The following is a 25,142-nucleotide window of genomic DNA, read 5'->3' as shown; positions in this document are numbered from 1 at the left end:
GGGGGAAAAAAAGACTTAAAAGGACTATAAAGACACAAAATCTCCAATTGTTCAAGTGAAAAAGTAAATGCATAAAAAACACAGGAACAATAACAGCACAGAAATGGACCATGGAAAAATGTGTTCATAAAGGATGTCAGAAGTTTGGTGTCAACAAAAAAAAAAAACTTTGAAAACCAAATTTATATGGTTTAAAAAAATGTCCTAAAAATAAAACAAAAAATGCAGGAAAAAAATCTAAAATATTGCAAATTAAATATACAAAATAATGTAGAAAATAAAAATGATCAGAATTAGGTGAGAAGAAACAAATTTGACAATGGTTGGCAATAAAAAAAATTAAAAAAGATCCGTTCCTGTGTCTGGACGTCTCCAGCAGCTGAGAGCATTGTCAGTCTGTGCACTACAGCAGCTCATCCTATCAAGGGACCCCGGATCTTCAGCTCATCCTTCTTCTGGTTATCTCAGAGAGTCCACCATCAAGCAGCCACCAGTCTGTGTCGGACCCCGGGTCATCGGAGTCAGGCTGGACAGAGCCACAGAATGTAAACATGAACTTGTTCATGCACTCTGTCGCTCATTAGTGCCCTGCAGTTTCAAGTCTCAATTGTTTAGTCCTGCACTGCGACGAGTGATTCACACAGGCAGCAAATGATCAAAAGAAAAGATGTTTGTTTTCAAGAAGGAACACGCAGCACATGACTCACACTGTGGTTGAAATGTGAGTTCGGGTTACTTAAGGAAACATTGCACCACCTTATCCGAAAGGTTCTGCAACAATCACTCCTCGTCCTTCTGGTCATCTCTGAAGAGCCTCAGCTGAAGAGAACTGACAGACCATCTCTCAATCTCAAGCTGTTATCTGGTGTGATGCACTGCCAGCACGGACGATGACCAGGCTTCTGTTTAATCCTTCTATCTGCTCCTCTGGATCTCCGGTCTCCGGTTCCTCCTCCTGGAGATGTGTTTACATGCTTCAACCCATCAAACAGCAGAGCCTTGTTTAGAGGACCAGAGAAGGTCCAGAGGGGTCACGGGACCAGAGCTGGCAGGTGCATGAGAGTTTGTGATCAGGGTCACAACTGGGCAACAGACGTCTGAAAGCAAGATCACGTCAGGACAAGATCATATGGTGTTTCAGATGAGAGGCGGCAAATAAATCTCAAACCATTTCCTTCCCAATATTCATGCAGAGGTGCTCATCTGAGTCTCTCCTGGATGACTGAGTGTCCAGACACCATGCAGAGAAAACTATCAGCGATCATGTCACGACCCAAGCTTAAGGACCACAGGTAAATGGAGCCCAAGAAGTCCTCAGATCTCATCACTTTCATTCATCATGTACGAGGCAGTTCCGCTACAAGACCATGCTGCTTTTATGGAGAGACAAGTTGATCTGGAAGGCAATTCAGAATCATAAGCTGTAACATGGCCGAGAGGCGACCATGAGAAAGTCGGACTTTCTTGGACTCCATCTGCTCTCAGCTCAGCACCTAAAGTCAAAAAATAAAACGTCTTGGTCATGTGTTCTGGGCCACCCTTCCCATGCTGCTCAAGTTCCCCCGCTTGTCCCAGAGGGGACTCGAGCCCAGGTCTGACTGGGCGAGGACGGGAGACAGAAACAAGGTCTGTGCGACAGAGACATCTGCTTCTCATCTCGATGGGAAAATTCCCTCGATCCTGCGGATTAGGTCGGAGTCCCCCTCGCAGAGCGCCGGCTCCTCCCCGGCTCCCTCCGGTCCTTCTGGCTGAGATCCAAACCGACCATGTGACGCACAACAACATAAACATGGTTGTTAAAGCAACCGTGACTGCGGCCAGTCAAAACCCCTCTGGTTCTGATGCTACCAAGGTGCCAGTCTGTTTACTTTCAGCGGCCTGCGATCATTCAACACCACTTCAAAGCTTGTCCTGATGCCTTCACACTTCACTCCCGTAGAGGCTTCAGAGCGTTGCAATGCGAAATGAGTCATGTGGCGTTCAGCACTGACGTTCGTGGAGGTCAGAGGCTCGCTGTGTTGCATCACAGCTCTCTGAGGAGTCCCTGAGGGGAAGCTCCAGCTCAAGCCAGTCATGCAAAAGGAGCTTCAAATATTCAATGCTCTCCTCATCTAGTTCATCTTTATGTTGTCTTTCTGAAGCGAGACAGCTTAGACACCCCACCACAAGTTCTTAGTGTCGATGAGAGGAGCTCGTGCTATCAAGTCAGAAAGACCGTCACACACATACAGAAGGAGGCCCTCTGGCTCAGCTCTTTTCTCAACTTGTCATTGAAACAACTTCCAAGCTTGCAAATCCGCGGCGTCACCGCCAACCACGGTGGTCCTGGTTCATCAGTCCCCTCGAGGCAGAGCGCCATCTGGGACCGGTTGTCTCCACCGTCTTCCTAAAAGCAACACTGAATCAGACAGAAAACTGCAAACATACAGTGTACATTTCCGTGAGTAAGGAAATCTTCCGTCTGGGCGAGCGCACAGTAGCCGCCGAGAGTAAACTGATGATTCTCAATGTTCCCGCTGCCAAATTCCCATCAGTCGGATGTCTTGTTTATTATTCCGTCTTATTAACTTTCCCCGGCTCTCTGACCTCCGCTCGCCCCTCTCGGCTCCGCTCCCATTTCCTTGTTCTACAAGCAATAGCTACTTGAGTGATTCTCGTCACATAAATAAATCTCGGCATGATTTTCTTTGGCTGTGCTTTTAAGTAAACATGCGAGCACAGGATGAACTTCACCTAGCGCCTGCTCGGGCCGCGACCCAATCCTAATGACTCGCTCTCCAGGCGCTAGCTCGGTGAAAAGGACCACGAGTCGTGCGCATAATGAGAGGACTTCATTTGTGGAAGAACAAGCGAGTCCTACTGTTGCCATGCTGGAAGTCAATCTGACTGGGCGAGTCTTTGACTCCTTGTGTAGTGACTCCGGTCCACGTTGATGAGCACAAGTCAGTGATAGCAGAGTCTCAGACAAGTGACTCAATTACATCCTGAATTATTCCAGTATCCAGGACCAAGACTCTGACAGTGTGAGTCTTTTCTTAGCTTCTTAAATGAGGCTAAACAAGCAAGCCAACATGAAACAGAAAGTGGCCATAACTCATGGGCTCTGTGAACAAACTGGACTAACAACATCAATATTCTCACTGTGTCTCAATGTAGAATGACAAAGAATCACCAAGTCCCTGTGATGACAGGAAGTGAATTTGACTCATGTAACACTGGTAATATTCTTTATTTAAACATCTTAAAACAGAGTGGAAACCTCTTTTCAAATGGGGCAGAACAGAGGATAAGGGGCTAATAGAGTCATTGAGTCACATTTATGAGCAAGGCCATTACGGAGTGAGTCGCTCAGGCCGGGTTTAATTCCTCAGCGATCCATGGCAGCGCTGAGACTCGGACAATATAAATCACAAAATGCTAGAATTACATAAAAAACAAGCCTCAAACTCCGACTCTGTTTGCAAAGTAAACCTTTTAAAATTCCTCCACGTGGCGCCGGAGGGCAGAAAAACTCATTTGAGTTTCAAACAATAAACATGAGACACTCAGGTTCGAGCGTCTGGTTCGGGGCTCCTCGACGGTCCCCCGATGTAAATCTAATCTCGCTCAATGAATCTGCGACTATTAAAGGTCCCTCCATTAGCCGCCTCGTCTCTTCTCTTAACATGTCACCCGGCTGAAGCGGCTGTGGCGTGTGTTTACACAGAAATGTGAGGCCTGCAGGCGACACCTGCCGCCCCATCTGAACATATTTACATCGTTTCGGAGGTTAAAACATCCCGTTTATCTCTGGATGAGTTCAACTGCGCCTGCTACCTCACGTTCTTCCTGGACTGCAAGACTGTTTTGGCTCTTTATTTTTAGCTCTTTATTTCAAGAACACATTCGGCAGCTGCACGGTGACAAACAGCATCCCGGGATTCTTCTCACCTCCAGACTCAAACTACTTCCCATCAGCTGCGTCACATCATCCACTTCCTGCAGAACCAGACAATAGCAGACCAGATTCGGCCCAAAAACAGGACGACACCTGACAACCTTGGAGTGAACCGTTACCGCGGACTGAAATACATCAGCGGAAGTGTAAACAGGATTGTTGTGAGCAGAGCGGCAGCTTTGACTCATCGCCGGAGAACTTGCTATTTGCTAGTTTTGTTGTTTGTTGCACCGTGACAGGTGCTGCTCACGCAGGAGCGCAGCATCAGACCTTACATTCCAACAAGTTTGCTCAGAAATAAAGGATCAAATTGGGGATTTATGTAACACATATATTTGGAATTTGGAAATGTCTTTCTGGAAAAGGGCGCGAAGGTCTGTACCATGAACACACTAGCATCTCTAATCTTCCACATTCTTGCCTTCATGATGTGTAATATCGCACAGATAACCGTGGAAGTAAATATTTTTTTCTTCATTCACCTTCTGGCTGTGAGGAAGGGTCTTCTGCAGAAACTCAAAGCCGCTACGTTTGCTAATGGGGTTCTTCAAAGAGGAGGGGAGGGCTTCCCGCTCAAAGCTGCTGCGACAATGATGAATGAGCATCATTAAGGTCGTTCATCTGTGTGGGCCTCCAGCTCACAACACGGAAACATGAGGCTGGGGTTTCGGGTCCGTCACAGTTAGTTCTAGGATCACGCAAGAACTTGTTTCTACTGTCTTACAGTCACGTCCAGACCATCCATCAACAAGATCACCTGATGATGCAGGCGCTCACGATACATGCTAGCTGCGCTAGGCCGCTTTGACTCAACTCACGCTACACCACGATGGTGGTAGGACTTTGCTACGTACACTCTTTCAGCATCTGCCAGACTAATAAACCGTGAGCGATAACAGGGCCAACGTCTACGGTAAGAGTCCACTTGCCTCACACTGGCCCCTGGATACTAGTCCCTCACTTAACTATCAATGTTGCTGAAGGAAAAGACAGGATTGTATCAGCGTAGATGAAGATCTGGTCCTCGAAAACTGCCCTACTGAGACCGAAGAGTTCCAGCGTTCTAAGGATCCTAGGTGGTATGTTGCCCCTCCTATGGGCTGCTCAAGAGCATTCAGCTCAGCCCCAACTCAAACAAAGCAAGACCGAGTTAAGAAAACCAAACAAGACCAGACGACTTCCGGGTTAATAAAGCCTGACTCTGGTGTTCTATGAGGACATTCACACCAAACATGACTTGGAGATAGAAAGTTGTCGTAGGTTTCCAACCTCCAAGTGATTTCCTGTCATTTCTCAAGTTAAAGAGCAGGTCTGTCTGCCCAAGGGTGGGACTCAAGTTAACACGGCGGATTGGAGAAGCAGATCTGTAGCTCTTCAGGTACTGTGATGTGCTGTTTATATATATATATATATATATATATATATATATATATATATATATATATGGACGCCAAATCTGTAACCCCGTCACCCCAAACGTAACGTTTTCATGTACTGGTTATGTGCTATGGTCCAAGTAGGGGTACTGGCCTGAGGTCCTCCAGAGGAAGCTCAGAGTAGAACCCCACATTTATTGGAGCGGCTTAAGGTGGCATGGAAATCTGTCAAGATCCATGATGTTGGCATTCCCAGTTTATCGCAGGAGGGAGGGCCTTGTTTAAATGCCACCTTGCCATCGATTTCAGTGCCTCAACCATCCTAGCAGCTAACAGGTCCCTGTTGAGCGATTCCCAAACTCCAGTCAAAATGTACTGGCACCTCGTGTTGAGGCTCTAAGAGAAGAATGTGAGAATTTCTGTCACAGTATTCCTGTCAAGAAACCTTAACTCGTGACTGCTGGACAGCAAACTTGAACACGGTGTGAGTCTCTAAAACACAGTTGCGGCTCTTTGATTGGGCAAGAGGCCGGTAAAGGTCCAGTAGCCGGTGGTTGCCGAGCAGCCAGTGAACAAGCTTTCTCAGCAGGCCTGCCTGTAAATCACCTGCTCTGTGTGTGTGTGTGTGTGTGTGTGTGTGTGTGTGTGTGTGTGTGGTCTACACTTCTGGGGATAAAACACGAGGCAGCTCACATCTTCAGCATCACATAAATTTCCATCACTCAGTAAAAGCACTCGTCGCTGGCTGAAGAGAAGCGGAGGAGCTGCCGGGGAGGAGTCCGGCAAGAAGCTGGGGGGAGGTGATATTTTGGGGGGGCAATTAGAAACAAGTGTGTGTGTGTGCAGACAGAGCAGCTCAGAGCTGACCACCGCAGCCGGACCACTACAGGCTTTTATTTTGGAACTTCTAAAGAGACTTAAAAAAAAAAAAAGACAGAAATCTCTCCAAGTTTCTTTGGACTCTCTCGAGGAGAACGTGTCTGCACCAGTTCATTTTTGGGACTCCAGTCGTTGGATTGCGGTGTGTGTTTTTGGAACCAACTCGACTCATCATGAAGTTTGTCTTCTTGTTTGAGATTGTTGTGGCGCTGCATCAGCTCTCACCTGCTCAGGTAAGTTACGTGTATTTTTCGTTTAAACTCACGTACCCTTTAAGAGTAGAAGTATAACAGCAGTTGAGAGAGAGATTCATAAGTGTCAGGGGACCAAACTCTTGCTAACAGGAACTGATTTGTGAGAATATTCCAGTAAACTGGGGAACATCTCTGGGTTACACGCATGAAAGTTACTGAGCTAATCTGGCTCACCAAGCTAAATTAGCCACTGACTTTAGTGTGCTAAATAGCATGTTATAATCTTACTTTGTAGAGAAGTTAGAAGTTGGGTGGATCGTGCCTGTTCATATTTCTAATGAAGACTTACAGCATTGTTTCAATATTACTCATCTTAAGGAGAAATATTGTAACTCTAATTTCAGTTTGAACCCTGATAATAAATCACATTCAGAGAAGGATTCACAATTCTTGTTGTTATCCTTCGCCAAACTTCATTGTTAATCTGTATTAAATGTGAGGATTAAACACACCAATGAATAAAGGATGACAATGTATCTGCCTCGCCCTTGTCAGCTTCATTTAGGAGGGACTTTTCATTTTGTGTTCAGGTGGCTGGCTCACGACAGGATGACCCAAAAAGTCAGTTCCACGGTCAATACTCGGGTCCCACTAGATTCTTTGCAGCTGTTTGTGGGTTGAGAGTGAGTGAGAGACACTCAGCTAATCCCCATAATCAGCTCATGACCTGCTTAGTCAAAACACCCGGTGACAAAATCCAGGACTCTCCAGCTCGGGGCAGGTTAAACAACCCGACTCTTCCATCTGAGATAGGATGTAATCCTGACGGGCACTGACGTTAAGGTCAAGTTATTCAGATGTCAAAGTCAAAACCTCGATTATTGGGTTCTAACACGGACATCAGCGTTTCATTCAGACGGTCTTCGGCAGGTGGCTGGTGTCTCCCTGACGGATGAGTTGAGGGGCTCGGTCATTTGGAAAAAGGCTGCAAGGTCTCCAGCCTGATTTATCTGAGGTGATCAAAGGGCTCCTGAGGGTCTCGCCGTTGTTTGTTAGACTCAGATGAGTGACACAGATCGAGTCACAGACAACGAAATATTTTCATTGTCTGAGACTCATAAGTCTGTGTGACTCATGGGTTAATCCATTGTTTGCTAGGCTCTGATGGATTAACCCATGAGTCGCACAGACTTATGAGTCTCAGACAATAAAATGTTTTCATTGACATCTCGTGGTGATGCCATCTACAAGACAGAATAACAGTTCCCTATTGATGGTCTAAGCTGGACAGGAAGTAGTTTAAAACAGTGGTGTTCAACCGACCCACAAGTGCCATGAAGACTATAGTTATAAAAATACACATTGGTACAGTCAGGTTTAAGGTTAATGTGAAACCATGGGAACAGCTAACACTGGAGGATCTTCCACAGAAACAGGAAGTGACAGAACCTAACCTAATGCTAACTAGTGGCGATGCCATTGATCTATCAGGATTATTCAGCAATAATCATTTATTGTGATAAGTTTGCATAATGGGTGATTTCTTTCCAGAGTCAATCAATATTTCCGATGTTTTTTTGAACAACAATCGACATTTTTGTTTTTGTACTTAATGTGCTTTTATTGAGTCATTTTTTGTGACTCAGTTTTTTCCATTTTCTTACTATATTTTGTAAGATTTTCTTCAGAGAGAAGTTTGTTTTTGGAATTCATAGTTATAGTAGTGTTTTACAATTGGTTCCGACAGATGATTATTGATACCAAGTTACAACACCAGCGAATGATTCAGTGAACTGCTGTCACTGCGGACCACAGAAACCCGGGAAACGATGAGAGTGGAGGTTATATCAGTCTGCATTTGTCCACACATGTTACAGCTATTAATGCGTCCAGATTCCCCTCGAGCCGATGTGAGCTTGAGTGGAAGCAGCTGGGTCTCCCTGCTGGAACCATCCCAGCCTCCTGCTCAGCTCTTAGTCACCGCAGCTGACGGACACTGAAGTAAGAAGCCTTCCTCAACACTGTTGTTGGCGCTTCCACTTATGCTTGAATTTTAATGCGACAACATCCATTTGACTCTTGAGACCGGTGGGTCTGAGACTTATATAAAAGTGCTGACACTGCAATAGTGAGTCTCTAAAAAACCATCGTGGTCCATCATCAAATGAGCAAAAATAAAAAATAGTTATTAAAAAGAAACCAAATATGCTTCCTGGATATTCACTCAGCAATGCTACAAAGCTTATCGTTGACACCACCTGGAGTTCAACCTGCAACCTTTGAAGTCCTGATGGTCAGGAAGCTGCACAGCTGTCGGGGAATTAATCACCCTGGCAACAGTATAAAGGTGGAACTGTACGCTGGCCTCCAGCAGAAATGGGGTCGTCCACTTGTACGTACCACTGCGATCGACTGCCTCAAAGAAAAAAAAAATCATAACTCATGTCGGGACTAGGAAACTTCAAATCACGACTCAGCACACCTACAAGCGGATTCTGGTTTGGAGCGACGGACCTCACGGCCCTGAGACAAATACACAAGTTGGTTCTGAACTGGAAAGATAGAAAGTTCTGCTATGGTATTATAATCTTCTGAGGAATGAGATTATGGAATTATTTTGTCTGTTTGAATCCGGAGTTGAAGTGAAACCAATAAGTATCACTGAGTTGTTTCTTTCCTGCTCCATAAGTTGCATTATTATATGTTTTCTAGCATCCTACAGTTTATTTTTATTTGTTTGACTTAAGTGTCTTTCTTATTCCTCAGGTAAAGATCATGAACTTGTCCTGAGTCAGGCTTTCTGTGATGCATTCATCTGTGGTTATGCTTTTACCGGCCAGCTGACTGAAGCCGTGTCGCCATTTGTGCTTACAAGTCGTGACTCAAGGACGTCTTTTGTGAACCAGCTGCTCGCTTCTTTGACTGCGTTGCCCCGTCCGCTGGGAGGAAAAATCACCTCCAGGAAATATGGAATTGTGTTTCCTGAGTCGGAGAGTGGCGGCTGCGCTGCAGGCTAGCGTCAAGCGAGCACTTTAATCTGACATCTGGACGTAGTTTGCTCCAGTTTACACAGCGAGAGCAGTGTTTAGTGTAATAGAGAGCACAATTAGCGCCATCAGCCCGATGGCAGCGTGAGCGATTGTGTGGATGTAGAAACACTACAAAGAGACTTTCCCTTGTCATGCGGCCCTTTTTTGTTTCTGAGACACTCAACAGTTTAAGATGTGCTTAGACATGACACTACACATGTTGCTGGGTGGTGTTGTGACGCGTCCCAGCTAGTCGGGTCAGCGCCGGTACTGTCCCGGTCCACTGTATCACCTGCAGAGTCTCGTCTCCGCCTGCTGGATCTGTGTTGGGGGGTTCTGACTCGACCACCTCAGAGATCCAGCTGGGCAACGTCAGAGATGTGACTACGCTGCTCTTGTTGTATACAAAACAGAACCTGCTTCAGTAGAGCCGACGAGCTGCTGCTGCTCAGCGTCATGCCAGCGAGGCACTGGGTCCCACAGCTCTGGTTCTCTACAGGCTCACTGTGGCGCTGTTTGTGTTCTGCTTCAGTGCCGCGGTGCTGTGTGGTCCAGAGTCAGACCGGTACCAGGCAGCGTGGCTACAACTAGAACCTTCACGCTTGCTCTCACAAGACCTTAAATAGTTTTTTTTAGAATAATATGCTGGAAGAATTGATGAACTCAAGCTGTTGTTGACACTTTTAGTCCCTGAATTCTTAAAATTGACTTTCCTCCACTGAAATTATATATAATGAATCATTCTTTTTTTACTTTAAATCTGCTCAGATTTTTTGCAGTAGACAATCATTTTGTGTTTTGTTTGAGACTTAAAAACTTTTTTTAATCTCAAGAATGCATCAATGTGACTTATTAATCCTATATTTTATTTTGGAAACTGCATGATTAACTGAAGAAAAAGAGGAGTCAAAATGAAGATATTGATGTACTCAAACAAAAATATTTTAATTATAGGTTTCAAGTCTATGTTTAAAACTATTACACTCAAGTCACAATAACAATGTTGAGAGTCAGTTTTAATATATAAAAAGACTATTTGAATGGAAGTCAGTCAGGGCTGAACAAAAAGGCTAAATTATGATGCTAAAAATCAGGCAAGTAGTGAAAGTTATAAGTGACAATGATGTGTCAGTGAATAGATCAACAATAAAATGTAAAAATTAAAACCTTTACGCATCTTTATGGATTCATTTTGCATTCTCATTCGCTGTAATTCAGGGTAAGAATCTCTCCCAACACGTGGCGTGAGGGGGTGAAACGCCCCATGAAAAAACAAAAGCTGAAACACTCTTATTAAAAGAGTAAAACACGAGTGGAATAATCAGAGCTGTTCAGTCGATAACTGACGACTCGACACCTTCTCAGAGTTTGTCGAAACAGACGGACACGTGTGCTGACTCTGAATCTGGTGAACATCTGGACCGGGAACTTGTGAAGAGCAGCATCCTCATCACCACAGCTGCTGACAGGAGAAACTCCATAACAGGAAGTGGCGGAAGCATGTTAGCAGCGCACACATGCCGCCGAGAAGATCCACTTCAGTGTCATCAGGGAAACAAACGGCGTATCTGGTGTTATGTCATGGATTTTGGCGAATGAACGTGTCAAACGGTCGTAAATTCGAGAGTCCCACTGCGGGAACATTCAAGTGTTCGATGCATCTAGATGGAAGGTTTGGCCTTTCACTGTCTGAACCTGAATAGTGGACTAACTCTGGAGCCGATGTTCTAAGTTCTTACCCGAATGTGGAAGTTGCCTTTATCGTATGAGTAAAAACTGGCATTGTCCAACGAACTGCACAATCGCGGATTCTGGTTCAGGTTACGAAACCCGATAGAATGGCGACTGCTCTTCCTGCGATGGAGACGAGCCGACGGTTTGGTGTTTTGACAGTCGAACGGAAAAATGCGCTTGATGTTTACGAATGGAAGAGAACAGAGATCATGGATGGGAAAGTAAACAACAGGAAGCAGGTTCATAACCCAAACGGTCCCCGGAACCCAGAGGACCATGGGACCACTCAAGGCAAGAAGGTGTGTGAGGACTGATGTTTGGTTCTCGCTGACAAGTCTTCAAACTGACCTTCCTGATGAGGGAATTTCTATCCTTGGAACAAATCGTGAAACTGCCCCTTCACTATCCGACTTAATCCTCACAGTGAACAGAAGGCCTTTCAGCGTATCCCGTCATGGGTTGCCAACTCAGGCCGTCCACTGGAACCCATCTTGATCACCCTCCCTAGCTGCACCTTTCCTCTTCAGGTCCTACTCTTCTTTCACCTCCATTTCCACTCTTCATCTAAAGTACATCTAATGGAATCATTTGGAGCACAAAGAGAAGAACACTTTGAGAAACTGTCTTCGCATTCTCGTCTTAAACATCTCCACAGTGACATAACTTCATTAACTCGTGTTTCCTCCCTCCACAGAGTCGCTCCGTCACCCACAACAACAGCTCAACCCCAGGTAAGCTCTCAACTCTCTTAGGAAATAATGGGGGGTTTTGCGTCCGGCTCTGCGGACAGTGGTAGGGATCTCCTGGTTCACTTTCCTCCGCCAAGTTTGGCCCCGGACAGAGAGACGAGAGAGATTTCTCTCTGGAACAAAACCAATCCTAAGTCCTACATTTCTTGTCTTGCGCAAGCTCCGCCCCTGACCCGAGTCGCCCTGGAACTCCCGCAGGAGCAGTTCAGCTCGAGTCCGTGTGTATTGATGTTTGTTTCCCTTTTCTAAAGTTTGTTCGAGGGCGTCCCCCATTCTACCCCCTGTCCCTCCTGAAAGCCCCCAACGGTTTCACACATTAACTCCCGCAGGAAGCCCCGATGATCCTCACATAAACACTTGTACGCAAAGGAAAACAGGAAGCTCGTCGGCACATCGCGACTGGGATCAAGTTTCACTGTGCAGCAGAAGCTGCCGCTCCGCGGGCGATTCGCAGATGACATCCGAGTGTGTGTCAGATTAAAAGCTCAGCAAAGTCCAACAAAACTTTCAAGACGCAGAAGTGCAGAATGTTTGCTGAGAGAACCTTGTGAGTTGCCTGTAACGCACCTCAGTGGCAGTGAGACCGTCTACTCTACCCTCCTGCAGTGCTGATGTTCCAGGAGGTCTGGGGTCGGAGCTTCTGCAGAACCATCGAGAAGCTGGTGGAGGTGGTGCAGGAGTACCCTGGCGAGGTGGAGCACATCTACAGCCCCTCTTGCGTGCCGCTGGTCCGGTGCGCCGGCTGCTGCGGCGACGAGAACCTGGAGTGCCACCCGACGCTGACCAGCAACGTCACCATGCAGGTCGGACCTCAACCCAGCCCGCCGGTACACTAACAGTTGCTGAGCCACCTTCTTCTCATTCTCAGCTCTTAAAGATCCACCCAGCCAGTCCGGGCCAGGAGTACGTGGAGATGACGTTTGTGGAGCACCAGACATGTGAATGTAGGTAAGAAAGATGGCCACCAATAAAGCACTACTCAGTTTTGATAGTTGCCCTGTAGCTTGTATGTGTCACTTGAACTCAAATGACCGTTTGTCCTCTCCCTCTTTGACAGAGTCAAGAAGCCCATCGTGAAGGTGGAGAGGTGAGACGTTTAGCTATTGACCAACAACGTGAGCTCCGGTTTGACCCCATTGTTCCCACTGCAGGAAGCGACAGAAAGGTCGAGGGAAGAAGAGGAAACAGAAAGTGAAAGAGTGTGACAGGTGACTATGAAGACTAATGTACGGAAGGTTGAGCGGTTCTAATCCTGGTCTCCAACAGATGTCAGGCCCCGAGGAGGTAGCTGGTGCGGAACCCCTCTGCTATTTATTTCCAGCCCAGACTCTGGTGCCCCTCGAGGAGCGTTGGAGATGTCAGACCGGTGGAGCGGCCGGTTGACCTGACACCGCGGGGCGACCCTGGGATCCCTGTGCAATGAAGAGCTGTTCTTACTGTTTATGATATTTAAGATGGACTTTTCTATTTATTGACATTTGGACCAAACGGCTCAGAAATCGCGGTCAACAATGACACGTCCCCCTCTAGTGGCGGCTACTTTGTCCTGCACATGCATCATTCTTGGTAAATTGTTTTAATACGAATTCAATTCCACACGTGCCTTGTCATGTGACTAAAGACAGACAAGTGAGTTTGTATGATTGTTCTATGACTATATTTATCACTGGAGATTCTGTTTGTACGAGTAATTTTGTAAAAATAAATGAAATACAACAGACAAAGCGTGTGAAAATGAGATTTAAAAAAGCGACCGGTCTGGATGTCATTTCATATCATGGCCAGCAGGGGGAGGCAGACCGCTCCCCACCGCTGCTCGTCCAGTAGAAAAACAGGAAGGGTGGCAATGAAACGTCCTCAAACGAATAGATTCATCGGGATCAGTTGTGTTTCAGCGATGAAATCGATTCAAATGTTTATCAAATTGCATTTCAACAGAACGTAATCCATACAGCAAACCCACTATCACAAACAAGATAAACTTTGAATGTTGTTCATAAAAATCCACTTGTTTCTCGGATCATTGCACTAAACTGCAACAGAATTAACTCAATTTTAGACTCATTTTCTGCGTTCAAATAAGAGCTAGGTGTCCCGTTCGTTGAACCAGGTGAAGAAATCACCACACGGGTCCCTCAGAACTGCATTGGTTATTGTTTTAAATACGTTTTTTTGTGAAACGAAGGGTTAAAAAAACACAACTATTTAAGGGCACAACCAAACAGCTGACGCAACAAAACAGAAGGGCGATGTAATCGCAATTTAAAATCACGAAACTGACTCGGACGAACGCGGTTCTTTGAGGAGTCGTTCGTCAGACAGGAACAGGCTGAAAGAGTCGGATCGTTCACAATTGACCCAGCAGCGGCGGCGGCAGCAGCAGCAGTGGGACGTCCATCACATGATTGCGGAAAAATGGAAGTGAGTTTCCTGCTCGTCTAACTTCTCCTCCACCCGAAAACACGCCGACCACTCCGGCAGCGACACTGTGGTGAGAACCGTCCGCTTTCCGGCCTCTTTTCCTCACTTGCTAGGAAGCTAACGCGAGCTCGAGGCTAACGGCTAACGCGAGGATGGAGGCGCACGCACCTGGTTCGTTCGTCGTCACTCACCTGTTCGTGTGTGTTGGAGTTGGTGCTCGAATCCGCCGGCGGCCTCGCGACCCTCCCCGACGTCCAGAGGGGCGGGACTGACTCTGTGTTTGTGTCCGCAGACATGGAGAAGCTGGACTCGACCTCCGAGCTGCTGCAGTCGAGGCTCTCGTCGCTCTCTTTCTCCTCTTTCCCCGGAGTCACGTCCCACCAGGGCGACACGGCGCCTCCGGACAGGTGAGCGGTGGCTTGACTTTCCTGCTCTCCACTTGTTGCGCGCTGACGCTGCGTCGCCGTCGACAGGCTGCAGAGCACAGATCTATCGACGGGCTCTCGACTTGTCGACCGTCAACCGGAAATGGAGTCAAGAGAGGAGCCGAGTCAGGTAACGGTCAACTTTAACTTAGCTAGTACGTAGTACTTTCAGTCAGTGCTGGAAACTTTAAATGGGTAAATCAAATGTTCCATGGAAGTTAGTGTCTAAAAAAAGAGAGTTTACAAGAAACATTGTGAGGTTGTTTGTGTGTTTGTGAACAGACAGAGAAAGAACCAGAGCAGACCAGAACCTCCAGCAGCCTCTCGACCTCCGAGGTGAAAGGTGAGTCCCAGTCTGCGTCTGCTCTCGAACTCCCATCCTAAAGATTTTGCTCCAGCAGCCGAGATGCCGCCGCTGAAGCCGGCGACCACGTGGACGTCGGCGGCGATGAAGGAGCTGAAGGCGAAGCTGCGCGCGGAGAAGGACGCGGTGGTGACCGTCTACCGCGGCGACATCATGACGGTGCACGTACCCACCGTGCCTGAGGCCAAGAAGGTCTGCTGGGAGTTCGCCACCGACGGCTACGATATCGGCTTCGGGGTCTACTTCGACTGCAGCCCAGTAACAAGCCGCTCCATCACGGTGCATGTCAGCGAGTCGAGCGACGACGAGGACGAAGAGGACGAGCTAGAAGGTTCGCAAGCCACGACTCTGCCATTCTTAATTCCGAGAACTCACATCCCACTGCCTGTCCCACAGCTCCAGTTAGCAACGGCGACGTGGAAAAAGGGTCCAAAAGTTCGAGGGGCGGCGGCAGCAGCAGTGTAGCGGAGATCTTACCGGTGTACCGGCAGGACAGCCACATGGCGGTGTGCGGCGGAAGCCACGAGTTCACCGGAGACGGCACCTATCTGCTGAAGTTTGACAACTCCTACTCGCTGTGGCGGAACAAGACTCTCTACTACCGAGTCCACTACAGCGCCTGAACTCTCTCGGTCCAGGAAGAAACTATATTTTTATCACGCTGCTGCACGTCTGACGGCTCTGAATGTCTCGCGTTTGATGAAGCTGGCGGGTCGTTGCAACAAAAAGTGCCGCTTCACCACCGAAGCTTCCGGCATTAGCGCCACCCCGCCTCTCTTTTTACGACCCAAATAAAAGCCATCTCTTATCATTATGTAATGTAGGTCCAATATTTGCATTTAATTTGTTCCTGGGTCGCGGAGCCCGCTACGATACATCAACTCTGCTGGTTCTCCCAACTCTGGATTAAAAAAACAAACATTTGATGCCTCTTTAGAATATCTAGTGATGCGTTATTTATACAAAAAATATTAAATACATTTCAAATGTTGTTGCTGTCTGTGTTCCAAATTATATTTTAGATACAATTCTTCTAGAATAAAATTAACAAGAACAATATCATTTAATAAAAATAAGTGTTTTATTTCAACACATTAAATTGTTATATAGAGAAATATTTATGATCTCAATGGATCTATTTCCTCTGAAAAAAAAAAAATCCTAAATTATTTTGAAAAAACTAATTCACACATATCTGTACATTGTATTTTCATACAAAAAAGATTAAGTTTTGAAATTTAACACTTCAACATATGCATGTTTGAAATTGTTTCAAACATAGATCTAAAATTATGCATCAATTATTCAACATATTTATTCTTATATTTACTTATTGACAGAAAGTATAGCTGCGTGTAATTTTCCGTTTGGGGGGTTGATACATGTATGTGATGTTTAACTGGATTGCCAGGTAATTTCCCGCCATAAATAATTAAATATTGAGTTATTGGAAAAACAGATTTTTTTTTCAGCTCTATGTTATGTGTACATTTTTAGCGTTAAAAGCTAAAAAAGAACCACAGTTTTGGCTCTTGTTTCCAGTGTACGTCCCTGGCTTCCTCTTGTGTGTTTCTGCACGTCGTGTGTCATTGAAGAACCTGTTCCTCAATAAAGATCTGATTCTGTTTTGCCTCCGAGTTCCTGCTGAAGCTCCCTGATCTCGCTTATTTCCAGGGTTGTCCCGCGTGGGTTCATTACACAGCGTTGTTGGGGGAGGGCTCCATGAAGCAGGTTTCGTTTGTCAAATCCCAGTTTGCCTTTTCTATCCCTCAGACTCCTTCATCCTCCAGTCTTGGGTCTACACTGTGGCCTTGTGGAGGTCGAAGCCCTTCTGGAGGTCCTTGGTGGATCCCTTTGCTCTGGGATTGTTGACTTCCTCTGAGGACTCATTTGCTAAATCCAGACTCAAATCCCAGACCAGAGCTGAACCTTGTTACCTGGCAACCGAGGAGCACTGGGAGATGAGTTGTGTTCGCTGAGGCTTCACCTAACTGGACGGTTCCAAGTGTGGTGCTCAGAATGCCTTTTCTTCACGTTCCACTTAAATCTGAGCATTTTCCCAAGTCGTGCTGACAAATGGAACATTCAATAACTATTTTAGTTCTCAGAAAATTGCAGTCATAAACTTTAAAAAACGTATTTTCGATTTTTGTTAAAACAAATACATCTTAACTTTTAGAGATTTATTTATTTTTTATAATATTATTTTGTCCAATATCATCCCAAAAGTTGAATAAGTAGGAAAAAATCATCATGATTTGAACATAAATATTGTCAAGTTCAGCAGAGCAGAGAGGACAGAAGTGTAATAAATTGGAATTAAAAAAAAGTTCAATAAAGAGGTGAGATGTCACAGATAATAAAAGTAAAGAAAAAGAGTAAATGTGAAATTAAAAAGGATTTTTTACGGAAGAAAAAAAAAAGGTTTAAACACACATGGGACGCGCCCCGACCGTTGCCATGGTGTTTAATTGAGCAGCAGCTGCGCAGCCTCCTGTCAATCACAGAGCTACTTCCGGTGAAAGAAAGGTTGCTGGTTGAAGTCTCGGTCGCAGCACAATGGGGAAGTTGAACTTCTACGTGCTCTGGTCTCTGCGCGACGCGCCGCGACAGTTCGCCAGGTAGGAAGCACCTGGGACAGGAAGTGATGCAGGTGTCATGAAGTCCCACTTCCTGCAGCAAGTCCGGATCCAGGAGCTTCCACGTGCACGTTCCGTTGCCGCTGCCCAAACAGCTGGTCATCTTCGGGCTCGGCGAGTGGGCGGCGAGGGAGGCCGCCCTCATGGTGGACGTGGTGCTGGGTGCGGACGTGGCGCCGCAGAGGATCGGAACGCTGACGTCACAAGTGCGGTGAGACTGGTTCCGCTGCCTTTGGGCTTTAAACACCATTCATTTTTTTTCTAGAAATCGATTTAAAGCGAATCGTTTAATCTAATTTTGTCTTGGCAAATAATTTGGTGTTGTTATTGGGGAACATTTTATGACCCTGATGTTTCTGCCTTCAGCTAAATTAATCATTTAATGTTATTTATTAGCATGTTACAAGAAAAAAAAAATGTAATTATTAAAATGTATTTTCCTGTCTTAATTTAATCTTGCATACCAAATTTTAATCATCTGGATTTTCCTTTTTGATAAATGTTAACTCTTCATTCCATAAAATATATTGCTTACAATATTTTGATCTCTCTTTATTCTCTCTTTATAATTTATATTTATTATCTTTATTTTTCAATTGTTCATATGAAAACTGTATTGTTCTTTAACATAGATTTTTGCATTGAGATTATTTAGTTATTATTAATGTCCATTTTTGATTACTTTTTATGTCTATTTCTATTTACTATTGTTCCTGTAACACAACAACTATACCATTTTTCAGCAAGATACTACTGCTACTTGATTCAACATTTAATCTTTTGGTTTGACTTCTGTGTTTAAGGTATTAAATCCCTTTTCTGATCCCCAAATGTTACATTTCTGATGGCTGTATGACTTAAATCCGATATTTAGATTCATCTCACCTCTGCTCTGAGGTTCCTAAGCTAGAGTTCACCTCACTCCATCTGGTCTCATACAATGGAACATTGTAGATTAACACACGCATCTTAGTTTGACTCTTCTATGAGTCTCTGGGGGGTGACTGACCACAAGATGGCTTGTTATTTACTTCATAAAAATTGTGGTTCAAACATTTGGATTTCCAAGAAATCACGTTCCCATGACTCTGGTGTTCTGAGAAGCTCTCCGTCTCTCAGCTGTTTGACCTTCGAGGGAGACTGGAGAGCAGACGTGGTGACTGTGGCAGCTCAGAGGAGCAGGAAGGGCGTCTATGGCAAGATTGTTCTCTCAGTGTGTGGAGAGGTGGGTGCTCTGCTGAGACGTTGGGGTCTCAACCTCGATCTAACGCCGTCTGAGTGCTCTGGCAGTCGCCGAGCTCGACTCAGGACCGGTCCGCCTTGCTGAGCAGCACCCCGCTGGCCCAGAGGACTCGAGCAGAAGCAGGAGAGCTGAGTGTCACCGACCTCTCCTGCACCCTGCACCACAGCATCACAGATGAAGCGGTGAGAGACTCTTGCTTTGCCTGATCGTAACATCAGAACCGGACCACAAGAGGTCCTGGTGAGCCCAAATAACACCCCCTTTGGGTCATCCTCAGGACACTCTGAGTGCGTCTCAGCTCGGTGACAGCGTCTTCTCAGAGATCCAGGTGAACACGGTGGACACCAGCGAGGCGACCCGGGGCAGCAAGCGCTCGCTGTGGCCCACGGTGAGGTGACCGGACCGGTCCGCCTGGTCAACCTGTTTGATGGTGGTGTCTGCGAGCAGGACAAGACGCCACGCAGGACGGTCATCGGCAGGAGAGGTCACATGACCTGGAGCGGCGAGGACATGGAGAGTCTGGGCGAAGCGGAGCAGGCGTCCACGCCGAAGAAGATGCGACTGTCCAGGATGAACAGTCGAGAGGAGATAACGGCACAGATCAAGAGCCAGAACAGAGAAGGTGAGTCGGACCGGATCGGGACTTTCCTGTTCATCATTATTTTTCCATTTTTTTAAACTGCCTTCTTCTTTATTGTTTTTGTGCTTTTTTTTATCCTTGTATTTTTCTACTTGCCTCCAAAATGTAACTATAAAAATACACATTTTATTCATTAATAATCTTTAGATTTTAAGATGAGACGCCTAATAAAAATGAGAAATGTTTAAATTTTTTATTTTTGCATATTTACACGTGTATTTTCTTTTCTCCTCTAAGCTATTCAACAACATTCTTATATAATTTTTCTAATTTGTGTTCGTATATTTAAAATTAATAAATAAAAAAAATCACACCAGAGATCAGGAGATGAACGATCGAATAGAATAAAAATTAGAAACAATATTTTTTGTTGTCCATGCCTGGCTAACTCTGGTCTTCTGGCAGCTTCAGTTTGTCCGTCGCAGCGCTGGAGCCACACCATGTGTCTCAGTGACCCCAACACCGCCATCCTGATGGGGGGCGAGGCCGAGGACCAGAACTCCTGCCCAGACTCCCTTTGGAAGCTGGAACTGGGTCAGTGTTGCCATGACGACGACGTCCACATTTCCCTCTGCTTCCGCTCACCCTCTTCCCCCAGACAACGACTTCTGGTACCCGATGACCTCGTCCATCTCTGGACCGGCGCCACCGCGCAGCAGAGGTCACTCGGCCACCTTCGACCCAGAGTCCCAGGCGGTGTACGTCTACGGCGGCCTGAGGGAGGGTCAGCGCTACTGCGAGCTGTTCGTGCTGGACACACTGACCTGGAGGTGGAGGCTGGTGTCGGTGGGTTTGACCAGGACCGTAAAACTCTTCTGAGTTCTAAACAGGGTTCTGTGATCCCCAGGCCAAAGGGAACATCCCCACGTTGGCGTATCACTCGGCCGTCTTTTACAAGAGGGAGCTGTTTGTGTTCGGAGGAGTCCGGCCAGGACCCTCGTCTGCCGACAAGTCCTGCAGCAACTCTCTCTACATCTTCAGCCCCGACGACCAGCTCTGGTACCAGCCCATCGTGGAGGGGGACAAGCCCACGCCCAGATTTGGGTCAGCCCAATCACTCCAGAACCAAACCTCACATGGTTGCTGTACATTTGATTTGATCTCATCAATTGATTTAATCCACTTTTTTAAATGTTTAATTTCATTTTTATTGAATGCAGCTTTACACTTTCTGACGACGTATACATTTTTACAATAGAGATTTTACATATTTTCATAAATCAAAACGAAAAAAAAGATTTAAAGTAATTGTTACTGGAATTTTGAATCCCAAATGCCTTTGTTTAATGAATAATGTGGTTCTCCTCATTATTGATATTGAATTTTAATGTTTTTATATTGGACAAGCAAAATACATTTTGAGTGTAGTGGTTTTTATTTTAAAGTAATTTCCACATGATAAGCTATTTTATGTATTTATTTATTGTATGAATCACTATTATGACACTGGGCCAGTGCTGAGTCGTCATTATTTCAACTGCCGTTCTTGGCTCCCCAGACACTCGGCGACTCTTCTGTCCAAGAAGCTGCTGATATTCGGAGGACGGAAAACGGCGACGTACCTGAACGACCTGCACATCCTGGACCTGGGTGATGATTTCTCTTCAGTTCCAGTAGCACAGAAGGACTTGACAGACAATTCCTTTCCTCCTTCCAAAAGGCTTCATGGAGTACACGGCTGTTAAGTGTGGGAACATGGCGCCGCTTCCACGTGGGTAAGTCACAGCACATTTGCGTTGACGATGTGAAGTCGACGGATGATACTAACCTCCTTCAGGTTTCATGCCGCGTCAGCAGTTTCTGACAACAGAGTTCTGGTGAGTGGCGGGTGCAGTGCCGTCGGAGCGCTGAGTGACATCCACGTTTTCAACACCGGTGAGCCCCTTGACCTTTGACCCAAATGGTTGAAATTGGTTTGTATTTTTTTCCCCTATTTTTGTTCTTCAGACATCTTGGTGATTGTTTTTTTTCTTCTAAGGGTTTTATAGTCATTTTTGGTGTTTTTGGTTGTTTTTTTTTTTGGCCTTCAGTTTTATATTATATATATTATTGTATATATTATTATTTAATTTTATTCTTGTTTTTTGTTAATTTTTTTGTTTGCGTTTCTATAGTCATATTTTGTGAGGTCACTTTAATATTTTTTTTCAAAATGACTCATTGGCTATCAGATATTTAATCAGAATTTTTAATAAAATGCACCATTTTGTCTGAGTCTGGCAGAAAGGAGTTCCAAAAATTCTGTTTTATGGCAAGATTTTTTTGTAGTTTTGTGGAGTAATCTGTACTTGGAAGGTTCAAAAACACAATTGCTGCCTCTCCTCAGACACCAACACATGGAGTCCACTTGTGAGTCCAGTGTTCAGCGCTAAACCTCGAGCAGGACATAGCATGATCGCCACAAGCAGCGCCAGCGAGCCAGAAACCCAAAAAGAGGAGCAAATTCCCCTGCTGGTGTTTGGTGGCTCCGACTGCTGTGGGTCCTTCTACTCCGACACCATCAGGTTCACGGTGCAGATCCCTCCTGGCACGTGATTTCCCCTTGGCCTGTCACCTGAGCCAGCGCGCTCTGGTTTGCATAACAAATGCTCTCGCTGCAGTTTCACGCGTCCGGATTTGAGAGTGAAATTCTAAATGGATCTAATAAAAACACGTTCAACTGATCTCCATGTAAAGCAGCAGCAGCAGCAGAGGGTTTATTGGGCGACGGTGCGACTTCACGATCGCAGGTCCGCTGGAGTGTCCGGCTGACAAGACGGGTGAGTGGTGCTGAACGCCTCCAGCTCCAGCAGCCCCTCGTTCACCCGCTTGATGGTCGGGTACTGGTCCATGTCCACCTTGAACCTGTGGTGCGGAAGTGGGGTGTTAGTCTTGGAAGAAGAGAAATTATTTTTATCCAACTAAACATGAGTCAGCGCTTTCTGCCGCTTTTGTCAATGTTAGCTGTGAGTGAGTCGTCGCCAGGGAACTGTCAGACTCAATCGAGGCAGCATTCACTCAGTTGTGAAAGCCAGTGAAAGTTGTGGTTAAGATCGCAGATGTAAGAAACGAGGATTCAGGAGGGACTCAGCAATTGTATTGTGACCCTCAGATGTGAGGAGCAAAACTGATGGCTTGTTTGAGACGAACCTTTCAGCATTGTAGACTTGTGGCACCAGACAGACGTCAGCCATCGAAATCTGAAAACCATAACATCAGTAACAGTTCCACACTTGGACTCTCAGACTAGAACTGCTCTCGCACCTCGTCGCCGACACAGTACACTCCTGCCGTCTGCTTGAGGACCGGCTCCAGAGCTGAGGGAGAACGACAACCTCACTCTCAGCACAAAAACAACTTCTATACGTGGTCTACAAACCTTGAAATCCACGGTTAATAAAATACTGGGCCCATGGAACCTTCTCTGCTCCGATTTTCTGGATCACATGTAAATTCTGAAGAGAGAGGACAGTAAGATAGTGCGGTTGTTGCTGCCACCTAGTGGACACTGTCGGTTGTAACACAGTATAATACAAAGAAAATTCGTGAGCACGACTCGCCTGCAGCGGTTGGATCCCAGAGGCGATCATGTCGCTTATCATTCGAACTTGAGCTCGTTTCTTGGGGTCCGTGGGCAGCAACCGGGGTCCAGGTCTGGTCTCGTCTACGTACTGGATCACCGCCAACTGCATGAAGAGGTGCAACACTGTTCGCACCCCAGTTTCACTGCGCCCAGATCAGGTTTGCTCACCGACTGGGACAGAGTGACCCCATCAATCTCCACAGCCGGGACTTGCTGCATTGGGTTCAATGACTTGAACTGCTCACTGAGCTAGAGGAGACGTAACTGTTATTAAGGAATAAAACTTCTACTGAGGGACATGAGCAATTCTTGTACCTGCTGTCCTCCATCTTTAATAAGATTGACCGGCACCTGGTCGTACTCGATGCCTTTCAGAGCGAATGCTTGTACACAAACACAAAAAATGAGAAATACAGTGGTACCTCGGTTTTCGAACGTCCCGGACTTCGAATAAATCAGAGTTTGAACAAAAATTTCAATATTTTTTGCTTCAGATTTCGAATGAAAATCTAGAACTCGAATGCCCCCCAAAAAGCCAGAAAAAACATAACGTGCGCGGACCGATCAGCTGACCCATGAGGCAATTTGTTATTGTGTATAACACAGCCTCTGTCTGCAGACGTGCCGTTAGCCACATTTACTGACTGTTTTTTCTTCATATTGAGGTGTAAAACCTTTCCTGTCTCCACACTGGACCATGGTAGAGTGTCACAGGGAAGGCGCTCGCTCTCCACACCTCCACTCCAGGGTTTGATGTCCTGTTGTGGGCTGGAGCTGGGACAGGGATGAGGCGAGTCTGGGACAGAGCGTGACTTGGTTTATGACTTTGTCACAGCCAAACTGCACAGAAGCGCACATTCAGAGCTGGACACGCACCGGGCACCTCTTCACTTCTGGAGAGACGTCACTCACTCGGCAACCCCTCCCACATGCAGCGGCCACACACATAGAGGAACAGCGCACCTGCAGCAGACACTCTACATTCACTCCTACAAAAGCCTATTTTAAGGCTTGGAACGCATTAGTTCTTTTTCCATTACTTATAATGGGAAAAATCGATTCAGATTTCGAACAAATCGCTTCTCGAGCGGCTGTCTGGAACGGATTGTGGTTGAGAACCGAGGTACCACTGTATTACACCACTACCTTGTAAACATCTACATGTGTTTTCATCCAACTCACCGATGCGCACCCTCCAGGAGCAGGAGCTTCTGAAGTATCCATGCAGGACGGGCTACAGGAAGTAACAGGAAAAGATAAACAACCCACTCCAACATGTTTGCACTCCAGTCTATTAAGACATTTCACCTTAGTTTGGCCTGACATGGCTGCTGCTTTTCTCTGTGAGTCTAGTTTCGGCTGCAGTCAAGAAGTTTGGTTCTGCAGCAGCCAATCACAAGTCCTCCCCCAACACCCACCCCCCAATCTTTGGTCCATGACTAAGCAACATCCAGACTGCAGATGGTTCATATTAGGGTCCACACACACACACACACACACACGTGCACACAACTGAATTCTTAACTAATAACGTATGAGTCAAAAAAAATACACGTACCTTTTTAGTTTTAAATGACACATAAACATAAAAAACTAAAGATGTAACATTAAAGAATGTAACATAAAACTTGGATTAATGTAAATACGTGTAGCACAGCAAATACGCATGCGCAGTGGGGGCTTTGCAAACACAACATTAGCAGTTAGCACAATACCTTAGCAAGGGAAGCAAGCGACAACCGCATAGTTGTGGTCGACTTCGCTAACTTGTCTGTTTAAAACGAAGTCCGGGTCATTTAAATGTACAACTCTTATTTTAAAAAAGGAAATATATTTTCGCTTTTTACTCGTTCAGACACCGTTACGTAACAACGTGCTATCGCAGGAAGAACTGTAAAATTCCTCCAATGACTGCGGGGTAATCGCCAATAAGGCGGGATTAAGTCTATT

The 25,142-nt window shown here is 45.9% G+C and overlaps 5 protein-coding genes across 9 annotated transcripts in view; 3 read left to right on the top strand and 2 right to left on the bottom strand.

Moving 5' to 3' along the window:
• Positions 1 to 14,831, bottom strand: part of slc35f4 (solute carrier family 35 member F4) — a 39,419-nt gene extending 24,588 nt beyond the window's left edge. Inside the window, exon 1 of the mRNA XM_053844783.1 lies at positions 14,511 to 14,831. The gene's annotated coding sequence lies outside the window, so the exon portion shown is untranslated. The remainder of the gene's footprint in view (positions 1 to 14,510) is intronic.
• On the top strand, positions 6,151 to 13,580 carry pgfb (placental growth factor b). The gene is made up of 7 exons (XM_053844791.1): positions 6,151 to 6,425; positions 11,844 to 11,880; positions 12,505 to 12,701; positions 12,767 to 12,846; positions 12,956 to 12,985; positions 13,050 to 13,106; positions 13,165 to 13,580. Exons 1-7 carry the CDS (start codon positions 6,366 to 6,368, stop codon positions 13,184 to 13,186), a joined length of 483 nt encoding a protein of 160 aa, XP_053700766.1. The 5' UTR covers positions 6,151 to 6,365; the 3' UTR covers positions 13,187 to 13,580.
• On the top strand, positions 14,242 to 16,727 carry tmed8 (transmembrane p24 trafficking protein 8). 2 transcript variants are annotated; one of them, XM_053844790.1, is made up of 6 exons: positions 14,242 to 14,389; positions 14,612 to 14,726; positions 14,793 to 14,874; positions 15,027 to 15,087; positions 15,146 to 15,439; positions 15,505 to 16,727. In XM_053844790.1, the coding sequence occupies exons 2-6, from the start codon at positions 14,614 to 14,616 to the stop codon at positions 15,729 to 15,731; spliced, it is 777 nt and encodes a 258-aa protein (XP_053700765.1). In that variant the 5' UTR covers positions 14,242 to 14,389; positions 14,612 to 14,613; the 3' UTR covers positions 15,732 to 16,727. The 2 variants fall into 2 exon arrangements, with proteins under 2 accessions (XP_053700765.1, XP_053700763.1); XM_053844788.1 differs by having other exon boundaries at positions 15,143 to 15,439.
• Positions 16,728 to 17,614: 887 nt separating this feature from the next.
• Positions 17,615 to 22,281, top strand: zgc:163014 (uncharacterized protein LOC100038766 homolog). The gene is made up of 13 exons (XM_053845613.1): positions 17,615 to 17,729; positions 17,788 to 17,958; positions 18,867 to 18,972; positions 19,038 to 19,172; positions 19,268 to 19,378; positions 19,438 to 19,612; positions 20,036 to 20,164; positions 20,229 to 20,416; positions 20,478 to 20,674; positions 21,129 to 21,220; positions 21,291 to 21,345; positions 21,408 to 21,505; positions 21,957 to 22,281. Exons 1-13 carry the CDS (start codon positions 17,668 to 17,670, stop codon positions 22,163 to 22,165), a joined length of 1,728 nt encoding a protein of 575 aa, XP_053701588.1. The 5' UTR covers positions 17,615 to 17,667; the 3' UTR covers positions 22,166 to 22,281.
• Positions 22,282 to 22,293: 12 nt separating this feature from the next.
• Positions 22,294 to 25,084, bottom strand: gstz1 (glutathione S-transferase zeta 1). 4 transcript variants are annotated; one of them, XM_053845615.1, is made up of 9 exons: positions 24,908 to 25,084; positions 24,375 to 24,426; positions 23,508 to 23,575; positions 23,361 to 23,441; positions 23,170 to 23,295; positions 22,989 to 23,064; positions 22,874 to 22,926; positions 22,760 to 22,809; positions 22,294 to 22,474 (listed from the first exon to the last, which is right to left on the bottom strand). In XM_053845615.1, the coding sequence occupies exons 1-9, from the start codon at positions 24,935 to 24,937 to the stop codon at positions 22,348 to 22,350; spliced, it is 663 nt and encodes a 220-aa protein (XP_053701590.1). In that variant the 5' UTR covers positions 24,938 to 25,084; the 3' UTR covers positions 22,294 to 22,347. The 4 variants fall into 4 exon arrangements, with proteins under 4 accessions (XP_053701590.1, XP_053701592.1, XP_053701591.1 ...); XM_053845617.1 differs by lacking the exon at positions 24,908 to 25,084 and adding an exon at positions 24,751 to 24,851; XM_053845616.1 differs by lacking the exon at positions 24,908 to 25,084 and adding an exon at positions 24,501 to 24,618.
• Between the last annotated feature and the right edge of the window lie 58 nt (positions 25,085 to 25,142).

This window comes from Synchiropus splendidus, chromosome 16 (assembly GCF_027744825.2).
Source record: "Synchiropus splendidus isolate RoL2022-P1 chromosome 16, RoL_Sspl_1.0, whole genome shotgun sequence".
Lineage (NCBI taxonomy): Eukaryota > Metazoa > Chordata > Actinopteri > Syngnathiformes > Callionymidae > Synchiropus > Synchiropus splendidus.
The sequence above is the reverse complement of the archived record's forward strand: the minus strand, read 5'-3'. Positions and strand labels throughout refer to the sequence as shown.